We start from the raw sequence: 12,381 nt of genomic DNA on the forward strand, positions 1-12,381 counted from the left end.
TTTTTAATTTTTTTTATTTTGTTTGAATTTTTTGCTTCATTTTTTTTTAAATATATCAGATAAATATTATTATAAAAATTCTAGAAAAATTTAAAAAAAAAAATTGTTATAATGTTTTGGAAAAATTCGCAAAAATTTTAAGTACATAAGCATGTATGTATATTTTTTTAAAACTTCCTAACTATTGTTTTTTAAGCTTTCTATATGAGTTAAATAATATTCAAAACTGTGGTTTGGCAAATAGAAATAAATTTTAAACACATAATTATTAAATAATAAAACATACAGAAATAAATTTTTCGAATAAAGAAAAGGTTTAGGCATAAACAAAATAATATTTTTTTTCAAATATATATGTATGGACATATGAATGTATTTTAATTTAGCATTTTACAGTTTGTCGCTCGAGCAACAAAAATAAAATTTTAAGTACATACGTACATAAATTGTGTATGTATATTTTTTTAAAGCTTGCTGACGAAACATAATATTCGAAAGAATAACAAATGAAGCATTAATATTCAGATGCCACGAAACATCTGATGTCCTTAATAAAAGCTGACATTTATTTACGTTAAGCTTATTTCGATTTTTCGAAACAAAAATATGTGAGATCATTATATTTTCAAATATTATTTATTTCTCGGTTTGTGTTTTTAATAATAACGTAAAACGTATTATTTATTTCTTGGTTTGTGTATTTAATAATAACGTAAAACGTATTATTTATTTCTTGGTTTGTGTTCCTAATTATAAAAAGTATAAAAGAAAAACGTGCTATTCTTATACAAACATTTATTCAGAAAATCTTAAAATAGCGGTATTTCGAGGCTAAAAAAATCCAATATCAGATTTTTCTGGGACCTTAGAGGCAAAATTCTATCTAATGCTTTTTATCCCATGTCCCTTTTGAAGTACCCGTACTTTTTGACACCTGAGAAGTAACTATATATGAGTAATATATTTTCTAAAATGTGTAGAAATTAAATCGATGCAGACATACGACATACCTCACAACGTTTAAAATATTATTGAATTAAATTATGAGGAAAAAATTCAAAATAAAATTTAAATTAGTTATACCCAAACCAAACTATAACCATATTTTCCTTTTGTTACCAACTTTACTAAAAAAATAATTATATTGAAGAAAGTATTTGGTATTTTAAATAACCAGAGCTAACCTAAAATTAATACAAAACATCGTCGAAAAATTAAAACCGTCAAAGAACTCTTTTTAAATACTTTAAAATCTAATACAGATATTAATATCAAATTCGCAAAGGTGTCCAATTACATTTTACATATATTCTGAAAATTTTAATGGAATGACTACTCTGGTAGCCGTGCCTTGCAACTCCAAATTTCCAAATTATAGAAAACATATATTCGAAAAAGTAATAAAGTTAGTTTCATGAAACTTGGGAGACGTATGTCCAATTACAGGTCCGATATACCCTTGAAGTTTTGGTGGAATGGTTTAACAGGTTTAAGCAGCCAACTTAAAAGAAAATTCAAAATATTCGAAAAAATAATAAAATTAGATTCATAACACTTGGCAGTTGTATGTCCAATTATAGGCCGAATATGCCAGTGGTTTTCTTTAGATAGGTTTAACAAGTTCGAATACTTGGTATACAACAATGAAAGCTTATTCTAGATATTTTAAAACAAATTTTGAAATATCTAGAATAAGCTTTCTAGATATTTCAAAATTTGTTTCTATATATTTCAAAAAAAGAAACGTTTTTATTTGTTGTTTTTATTTACTTAGTTTTTATTTTATTTCATCTTCCTTTTTATTTCCTATTTAGAAATAAATCGCATAACAGCAATGGACTAATTATTATAAATGTTTCATTTAAGCTTAGTGGATGTCACTAAAAAAAAGGGAAACACATACTTTTTCTTTTCTGACGAAAAATTGTACACTATATTGGATGTATACTAACCAAGCAGTGTTCATATACAGAAACAGTAATAGCCATATTATTGTTATTTTGAAATATTCTTAAATTTTACATCAAACAATTTTAAAAATATTTGCAGTTCTGCAGGCTTTATCGATTTACTTTAACGCCTGAAAAAGTCTGCGAAAAGGAGGGGGAGAAAACGGTCGCCTGTGTTTAGTTTTGGAGGCTATTAATTGAAAACGAAAAGTCCGACAAAGCTGTCCGAAAAAAATTTTCGAGCACAGCTTTGCCGCAACAGCTTCCCCATTTTTAAACCCTCAAAAATTACCTCTTGATATTCGATTGAGTACGTATGTTTTGTTTTTTTTTTGTTTATGTTTGAAATAAGTTATGTAAAACTTTTTTGGCTACTTAAACTTATAAACATAAGCAACAATGAAAAAAATAAAAAAAATTCACTCCGTTCTCAACTTTGAGTATAACTTTATTTCATATATGATTTTATCTAGACTGCAGAAAATTTCAAATATCATTATAAGTATATAATATGAATTAAGTTAAAAATGAACGCAGCAGACTTTAGTTTGTGAGTAAAAGGATATAAATACATAACATAAAATGTATGAGCATTGAAAAAAACTGTTTTTTTCGTTTCCTTTTTTGTCATGCTTTTTATACCCTGTACCTTCGTAATGGGTATAATAACTTTGGTATGGAGGGGGTTTTCGTTTACTCAGTTCTAGAATAGTTCTAACTTGTAGTACGTTCAAAAATTCACGAAATTACTGGCTGCAATAAAATATATTCGGAAATTCCATCTGCAATAAAGAAATGTTAGAAATGTGGCGCAGACCTCTGGTATAAATTTTGTCGCTGCCTTATGAAATTTTTTTTTCTTTTTTAATTTAAAATTCAAAAACAAATTTTAAATTTCCAAATGGCAGATTCAGATATTGATGGGTGTTAAAGTAAGTTTCCTTTAAGTCTTCAAATCTTGTTAAAATTTCCTTATTTTCCAGTGAATTGGAAGGCGAAAAGTATTGGGATATAATTTCATAAACAATGTCATTTATGTTATTTTCGAACGACAGATTATTTAGAAGTTTCAGTATTTGAAAACTGCGTAAACAAAAAAAGCTTAGCTAAAGTTTTTGCATACTGTTTGAAGCTACAACTTAGAAATTTTAGTTCTGATGTAGAACTTTCAGCGCAGCGTGCATAAACGAAAACCTCCGAAGTTTGTAACCACTTCAAGGAGTCGTCTTCGGTATGCACATGTACATATATTTTTGCTGAGCTTACGCTCATTTCTGCGACCGCCCATCCGTCCGAGCGCACAAGAACTCAAAAACGAATTAAGCAAATACGATCAAACTTTCACAAGTTTCTCTTTTTGTTGCTATTGGACCAATAGCAACTGACATAACGTTTTTCACGATTTCATCACACGAATATACTTTGTTCTTTTATATTTTTTACATAAAAAAGTATGTTCAATATTTACACTGTTTTTCTGAATCGAATCAATTTTCCTTGGACTCTATATCAATCTTGAATTTTTGTATCAAACTCATCGTTCTATAAAGTGACACATCATAAACTAACTTTAGAATTTACAATTTTTTTTTTTTGGATCGAGAGGAAAGGTGAAAAATCTCGAAGAACTCTGCCAGACGAAAAGCAGTAATGTGGAACTTTAATCCATTAAAAAACACCCTCCTCAAAATAAATTATAGAACTAGTCGGAAACGACTAACCATAAATTTTGCTCTAACCTTTTTGATTATTTGCAAGCTTTTGATCTGGCACAATAGCGTACTAAGTACATATTGTTCCAGATAAAAAACATCAAACTTACTCGAGAGGTCTCGTACGTTTAAGTCTCCTAACAAAGTTTTGATTGTCAACCAATCGAGCCGCCTCGATGTTGACATGATTGAATAAAAGCATTTTATGATTGGCTGCTTGCTTTTTAAGTTCGTCTGTGGCACTTAGGGTCGTGAGATCCCTTTGTATATTGGCATTGCGGACATACCTTTTTGAAATCTTTGAATAAATTGGATATGAGTCTGCGCAGCGCAGCCCTATAACTGAATACCCTAAGCCCAGACAAGCTTAAATATTTGATTATATATCAAAACTTTGTTGTATATTGTCAACTTAAAACGCCTTCTCAAAAGCCATTCAAATTTTCTGTATTCCTCCTCAAGTGGAGACCACTTTTTCTTTATGTACTCCTTCCATCTGAGCTTTGAGTCCAACGTCATTCCCAAATACTTTATCAAGACGCCATTTATGCGAACCGTAAATGAATTGTCTATTTTCTTATTAGTGAAATTCACGTGAACTGATTTCACCTCGTTAAGATCACGCGTTTGCTGCCACCTCTTTCTCGCCCGTCTGCTTTGTCTTACTTTTGTTAGTATATGTGGGGGATAGCTAATGCCTCCCCTCCTAATAGCATTAATTTTCGAACTACTCCAAGCCGCAATTTGAATAATTTTAGTAAAGTTTTCGGCCACCTCATCTATGTGCTGGGTTGTTCCTATTCTTTTCCTTAGATCTATTTGTCGTTCAATCTCTAAGCGAAATCTTGACCAATCTGTAGCCCTATTTGTCAGCGCAGGGTTTACTCTTTTCTTTACAATATTTTCCTTAAGTTCAAGAATAACCACTGAATGATCAGAGATTAAGATCATAGTTATCATGTACCTCGATGAAATTTTTCGCAATCCGTTTTGTTATGAAGAAATCTATTAAATCTGGACACTTATTAACATCAGTTGGCCAAAACGTTGGCTTCACAGTAGAGTGAAAAAGGCACCGCCAATGGCTGTCCTAAGTTCTCTTCCTCTAGTTGAAGCATGCCTCGAACCTCAATCAGTGTACTTGGCGTTAAAGTCATCCCCCAACATAAATCTGTCCTGGGATTAAGTCGCCCAGAACGTTCTGAAACATATCTGTCGTTATTTTAAATCTGGGATGACAATACAATGCAACTACTCTAAATATTTGCTAAGTCGAAGTGATCTGAACTGCCGTCATTTGCATTCCCTCGGTTTGCATCTGGTGCAGATCGCAATGCACTATATTTTCTTTTATTATTCCGCCTTTCGCTATATTTCCAGAGTGGTTCGAGTTGTACATTCTAAAACTTCAATGTCCTTTTTATTTGCAATATCATTGCAATTCCATGTTGTTATTTTAAAATTATCTCGTGCCATCATTTACCAGGTCCTTTGGTATTCGATTTTTTCCTTTCGCTCTCTAAAATGCTCATTCTCTGAGAGATTTTGTCCATCATATCTAGCATGTTCTGCATCATATTTTGCATTTTATACAAAACATTCACGTCACTGGCCCTTGCTTTATTGCTCGTGCTACCGTCATCAGTTTTCGTTTGGAGATCTTCCTTGCATGTTACATCTTTTGAGACTATTCTCGAGGTAAATTGCCTCGGTGGCTAGTCAGAATTCTTCTTCAAGTTGTTGCTGTTCCATAGCTACAAGACATCCCCTATAGTTTACTGGGTGGGCCTCCAAGCAATTGGAACACTTTGCTGCAGTACTATGTTACCTACTTTTTGGGAGGTGAGAGTCGGATTTGTTGGCAGAGCTGATGTTTTCACAGGGCATTTCCCAGCATTTTCAGCTTCACATGTTAGTAAAATGTGAAACCCACTAGGACCCTTTCTCTCCCAAGCGTTCTTCTCAAGAAGTTACAATCTAACAAAATTTTCTTTCAAGATTCAAACTTTGACTTGGCGTTACTGGTAAACCGCCTTAATTTTTTTTAATATACCTACGTGATTGAGAATAAAAGTTTTGTTTTTTAATTTTCTTTTCCTTTGACATCTGATGAAACTTTAGTGCTACTAATCATGAATGAGATGCAATTATATTACCAAATGATGAGTTTGAAATTATTAATTTTCAATACGTTCTAAAAAATTTCTTCTGTGTTTTCTCTGTTTAGAAAAAACTTTAAAATTATTACATTAGATTCAAAATTATTATTACATTATATGTATAGTATATTATACATACGAGTACCAAGAAAATTGAGCTAATTTTTTTTCAATTTTTTTAGCATTAGCAAATTTTACCGGACTGCAAATTTGTTATTTTCCTCACCTCTTTCAAGAGCTACACCTTTTTTGATTGGAATTGGAGCTGCTATACTTCACAAAAGATTAAAGAAAACGTTTGAAGATTTATCACAAATTGGATTGATATGCGGATGGTTTACAGCAATTGCTTCACTTATTTACTGTTATTGGTATCCATATTCAGCGATTCGTTTAGATTATATTTATAACTCAACCGACGCAGCTTCGTACGCTTCATGGTCTCCTTTAGTATTGGGATTAATCATGACTTGGATAATATATATAATTTCATGCTATACATGTAATGAAAGTAGAATTCACCGTTATAAAATTTTAAAGTCAAAGCCTATTTTGATTTTAAGTAGAATCATCTATCCTACGCAATTAATTATGTATGTTACGGTATTATATTTTACAGCCCAACAAAAGGAACCACGTCCATATTCTGCCACCGATCTTGTAATTTTGAATAAATCGTTATTACTTTTAAAGTAATTTTTTTTTTATTGTAGATTAGTTTTTCTGAGATTGGTATAATCATTTTATATGCTATCGTAGTTGCGATTTTCGTTGACATACCAATGCAAAAAGTTTCCAAACTATTAGTCAATGAAATATTCCCCGATAAATCGCCATACCCTTCTAGTAACAAAGAAACAAAGGCAAATGAAACTGAGATAAACATTCAAGTAAAACAAAAATTGGTTAATGATGAATCTAGTAATAATGAACACGAAAGTGAAAGTGTTGAAACTGAACTAAATGATAAGCAAAAGCGAGAACAAATTAACGAAGAGTCCAATTACAATGAGTACGAAGTAAAAACTGCTGGAATGGAATTGAACAATCAACAAAAGGATGAAAGAATTCATGAAAGGTCTAATTATCATGTTGAGTTAGAAGCTGAAGGTGACTCTTTCACAGAAAAAGAAACGCAAAATTTAACCCAAAGGTAAACATAGATGAAATTTTATATTTTATTTTAAAAAAACAAAAAAAAGTTGAAGGATGAATTTTAACCAACAGATTTTAAAAATATTAAAAGGTATCGAAGCTTTATCATTTACATTTTATCAAGGTTAAATAAAAAATTATATCAAGATACGAAGATCCGAAATAATAAAAAAAACTTGAACTTTCGATTTAACTTGATCAGTGGCTGATTTTACTTGTGATGCAATTTATCAAAGTTAATCTAAATTTTTTCAATAAGACTATTGACCGTATATTTCGCAAAATTCTGAAAACTTTTTTTAATACTTCGAACTTAACTGTAATTTAAGTTTATAACTTGTTAGAACATTAACATCTATTTATAACATTTAGAACTTGTTTGTTGAGATACTTGAATGATAACTAGAAATTTATTCGAACTTTTTATACCCTGCACTTCGTGAAGGGTATATTAACTTTGGTATGGAGTTTGTAACTACGTGAAGGAGTCATCTGCGGTATGGACATATATATATATTCTTGCTCAGCCTAAAATTCTGCGTTGATTTAGACATGTCCGTCCGTCCGTCCGTCCGATCGCACGATAACTCAAAAACGAATTATGCAATCGTAACCAAACTTTCACAAGTTGCTTCTTTTGAGCCAAGGACGAACCCTATTATTATTGGACCAATTCGGAGAGCGGGTTCGGGTAGCTGCCATACAACTCAAAGAGTTTATTTTAATTATTTCAAAAACTAATAAAGGTACAAATATAAAATTTTGTATACATGTGTCCAATTATATTCTATATATGCTCTAAAAATTTTAATGAGATAGCTGCACCGGTTCGGGTGGCTACCATACAACTCCAAAAGCAAATTTTTCATATTCGGCAAAATAATAAAGTCAGATTCATGAAACTTGACAGTCGTGTGTCCAATTATAGGTCAAATATATTTCTGAACTTTTGGTGGAATTGCTTGACAGGTTCGAGTAGCTCCCATACAAGTTCAAAAGCTTATTTTAAATATTTGGAAAAATAATAAAGTCAGATTCATGAAACTTTGCAGTTGTGTGTCCAATTATAGGTCAAAGATATTTCTGAAGTTTTGGTGGAATTGCTTGACATCTTCGAGTAGCTCCCATACAAGTCCAAAAGCTTACTTTAAATATTTGAAAAAATAAAAAAGTTAGATTCATGAAACTTGGCAGTTGTGTGTCCAATTATAGATCATATATACCTGCGAAGTTTTAGTGGAATTGCTTGACAGGTTCGGGTACCTGCCATACAACTCCAAAAGCTAATTTTAAATATTTGGAAAAATAATAAAGTCAAATTCATGAAACTTGGCAGTTGTGTGTTCAATTATAGATCAGATATATTTGCGAAGTTTTAGTGGAATTGCTTGGCAGGTTCGGGTACCTGCCATACAACTCCAAAAGCTAATTTTAAATATTTGGAAAAATAATAAAGACAGATTCATGAAACTTGGCAGTTGTGTGTCCAATTATAGGTCAAAGATATTTCTGAAGTTTTGGTGGAATTGCTTGATAGGTTCGAGTGGCTCTCATACAAGTCCAAAAGCTTATTTTAAATATTTGGAAAAGTAATAAAGTTAGATTCATGAAACTTGGCAGTTGTGTGTCCAATTATAGATCAGATATATCAGCGAAGTTTTAGTGGAATTGCTTGACAGGTTCGGGTACCTGCCATACAACTCCAAAAGCTAATTTTAAATATTTGGAAAAATAAGAAAGTCAAATTCATGAAACTTGGCAGTTGTGTGTTCAATTATAGATCAGATATATTTGCGAAGTTTTAGTGGAATTGCTTGGCAGGTTCGGGTACCTGCCATACAACTCCAAAAGCTAATTTTAAATATTTGGAAAAATAATAAAGTCAAATTCATGAAACTTGGCAGTTGTGTGTTCAATTATAGATCAGATATATTTGCGAAGTTTTAGTGGAATTGCTTGGCAGGTTCGGGTACCTGCCATACAACTCCAAAAGCTAATTTTAAATATTTGGAAAAATAATAAAGTCAAATTCATGAAACTTGGTAGTTGTGTGTTCAGTTATAGGTCAGACATATCCGTGAAGTTTCTATAGAATGGTTTCACAGGTTTGAATAATTGCTATACAACAATGAAAGGTGCAGGGTATAATTCAATCGGTTCATACCGACTAAAACGTTTTTACTTGTTAATTTTACCCTTGCTCATTAAATTTACATAACCAGAATAACTACGATAGCTATAATAACAAACTAGCAAGAGATGTATTGTTTTTATTTGGGATAAAGAGTACGACAAAGAAGTTTTTGAGTGTACGTCTTTCTCCTTGACTTTTCCAATTATTTTGTTGGGGAAAAAATATTTGGTTATGAAATTTCGAAAAGCTTAGTAATTTTTTTTTCAAAAGTTTTTTATTAAGACCTATTTTCTTACAAAAAAATTTTTAATTTGCGCTATAATTATACTTTAAAAAAATTGTGTACCTACGAGTACCTACCTTCTCTCCAATAGAATAAATGATTTTAAAAATTTACAAAATGACGTTTTTCACAGCGATATATTTTATACTCCTAAACCTATATATGTAAATATAAACATTTGTTTATATTTTTAAAGGAAAGTGAAAAATTTAACAGTTTTATAATTTTAGTTTAATTCAACTTTAATTCACTTCTTATTTTAAAAAAAATTTGTTCATTCATTCTATTGTTTAATGTATTGTGCACGTTTCATTTTTTTGGAGAGATAAACTATTAACCAGTAAATAAAAAATTGGAAAAATAAAGTAGTAACCAGAAAGTCGGTATAAACCGACTGAATTATGCCCTCCACCTTGCCAACCTGAGTTTAAAACTTGTTATTGAAATACCTGGCTTTAACTGTTGTATACCAAGTACTCGAACCTGTCAAAACACTTTATAGAGCCTGCACGGCTCTATGCCTGATCTATAATTGGACACACAACTGCCAGATTTCATGAACCTAACTTTATTACTTTTTCGAATATTTTAAGTTTGCTTTTAGAGTTGTGTGGCAGCCACCAAACCTGTTAAGCCATTTCACCAAAACCTCAGGAACATATGTGATCCGAAATTGAGCACATAGCTAACAATTTTCATGAATATGACTTTATTATTATACTATATTATATACGAGTATTTAAAATTAGCTTTTGGACTTGTATGGCACCTACCCGAACCTGTCAAGCCATTCCACCAAAACCTCAGGAATATGTGTGGACTGTAATTGGACAACCGACGGCCAAGTCTTATGAATCTAACTTTATTATTTCCCCAAATATTTAAAATTAGCTTTTGCAGTTGTATGCCAGCTACCCGAACCCGTTGGACGAATTGGTCGAATTACAATAGCAGCCGTCGTTAGCACAAAAAAAACTTGTGAAAGTTTGGCGTCGATTATTCGTTTTTGAGTTATCTTGGGATCGGACGGACGGACATGGCTAAATCAGCGCAGAATTTTGGCTCATCAAGAATATATATACTTGTACATGTTGAAATATTTTTCCTTAATGAAAGTCGATAAAAAATGGTTAAATTACACTGTTCCTAAATTTTTTTGGGTTTCCTCCTATTTTTAATTGGGTTTTGGGTACGTTGGTTTATTCTTGTAATCGATTTTGGGCTCGAAATTTTTTCTTTTTCATTAATTTTTATTTTAAGTAATAGTGACATTTTCAGAAATACCTATATCGTTGTTATTAGTTTCTTCCAAACGATCGTGTTCAAGAATATGTAACGCTTCATATTTTCGTCGGCTTCTAGATATAATATTTCTCCTTCTAAACTCATTTTTTCCAAACCTAATAAATTAATAATTTATGTTACTAATGCATTAGATATGTAGGGATGATATATATGTATATTTCATTTTATATTTTGAAAACTATTCTTTGTAAGGAGGAAATTTAAAAATATTCAGTATAGCAATACTGTATAGGTAAGTATACCGTCCCGAATCGGTTTCTGCATTTCACATAGTTCAATTACGTTATCATCATCAGATTCATCAATATCTGAATTTAATAAATATTCCATCATTTCTTCGTTTTATTTTTTATTTATTATCTACACATAAATTTCAACTTATAATTAAATTATAATGAACTTGAGATACAAGCGTACACACACAGACCGACAGACCGACAGGTTGCTAAAAATTGTTTATTTACAGTTCCCTACTATAGAGAAGTGCATTCCCACCGAAAACTCGATATGTAAAATTTGTTGCCATCACATAACCTACCTATTGTATACACAATACGGTCGGTAATTAGAACCTTCTTATAAAATTAAGTCCAATAATCGATCTCCGTCTCTCGTTTTCCATCTTTTGGCGATTTTATTATAGCAATATACACAAAATTACACATTTAGATATATACTTATGTACATATGAATAAAAATGGTATAATTCATAAATAAGTTATTTTATAACACGTTTTTATATTTTAGAGAGATTCAAGACTCAAATTCTGATATTGCAAAAGATAACACTTCAAATGAAAATTATGCTGAAAAAAGTGAATATGAGGAAGATGATCCTAATATAAACGAGGAAGCCGAATAACTTTCAATTAGTGCATAATTAATAAGAAAATAATTTAAGGATTGTAATTTGACTTCAAAAAATAATCTTGTAACAAAATATTGCATGATATGTAATCTCAAAAGACAAAACAAACATACATAGCTTTAGGCATGAAATAATATTTTCAAGTTTGATTTATTTGTTTTAATAATTTCAGTTGATAAGTTTATAAATTACAATAAAACATAAAGAACTTTTGTTTCATTTTTAGCAAAATGAAAAAGACCGTCAAATAGTACCTTGCTAATTAACTTTACAAGAAAATATCTCTGATATTGCAGAAGGTCACATTCTAATACATCATAAATCACTAAAGAGAAAAATATTACATGTCATCGTTTAGAACCATGTTTCTCAACGAGCTCCATATGGCTCTCATCGGGCTACAGCGCGTTTTAAAGCTGATTTTCCCTGTTATAGTACCTCAAATATACAAAAAAAACTTAGAAAGTATATTAAACATTTAAAATAAAGAAAAAGTAAAAAACAAGTATTTTAATTTAAATAGAAACAAGTAAAAACGTTTCAGTCGGTATAAACTGACTGAATAATACCCTGAACTTTCACAATCTAAGTTTAAAAATTTGTTTTTGAAATATTTGGAAATAACTTTGATTGCTAAATGGCAATTACTTGAACCTGTCAAACCACTTAATAGAATCTTCATGGATATTATGTCTGACCTGCAAGTGAACACACGACTTTATGAATCTTTTATTTTTCCAAATATTTAAAATTAACTTTTGGAGTTGTATGGCAGCTACCCGAACCCGTTGTCCGAATTGATCGAATTACAATAGC

The 12,381-nt window shown here is 30.8% G+C and overlaps 1 protein-coding gene across 2 annotated transcripts in view; it reads left to right on the forward strand.

Annotated features, from left to right (window-relative positions):
* Positions 1 to 11,771, forward strand: part of LOC129607008 (uncharacterized) — a 67,530-nt gene extending 55,759 nt beyond the window's left edge. For both annotated transcript variants that reach the window (XM_055517695.1, XM_055517694.1), the window contains exons 9-11: positions 6,003 to 6,480; positions 6,534 to 6,973; positions 11,445 to 11,771. In XM_055517695.1, coding sequence (XP_055373670.1) covers positions 6,003 to 6,480; positions 6,534 to 6,973; positions 11,445 to 11,559 — 1,033 coding nt within the window. In that variant the 3' untranslated portion in view covers positions 11,560 to 11,771. The remainder of the gene's footprint in view (positions 1 to 6,002; positions 6,481 to 6,533; positions 6,974 to 11,444) is intronic.
* The last annotated feature ends 610 nt before the right edge of the window (positions 11,772 to 12,381 follow it).

The sequence above is a fragment of the Condylostylus longicornis genome, unplaced genomic scaffold (assembly GCF_029603195.1).
Source record: "Condylostylus longicornis isolate FDR11 unplaced genomic scaffold, ASM2960319v2 ptg000024l, whole genome shotgun sequence".
Lineage (NCBI taxonomy): Eukaryota > Metazoa > Arthropoda > Insecta > Diptera > Dolichopodidae > Condylostylus > Condylostylus longicornis.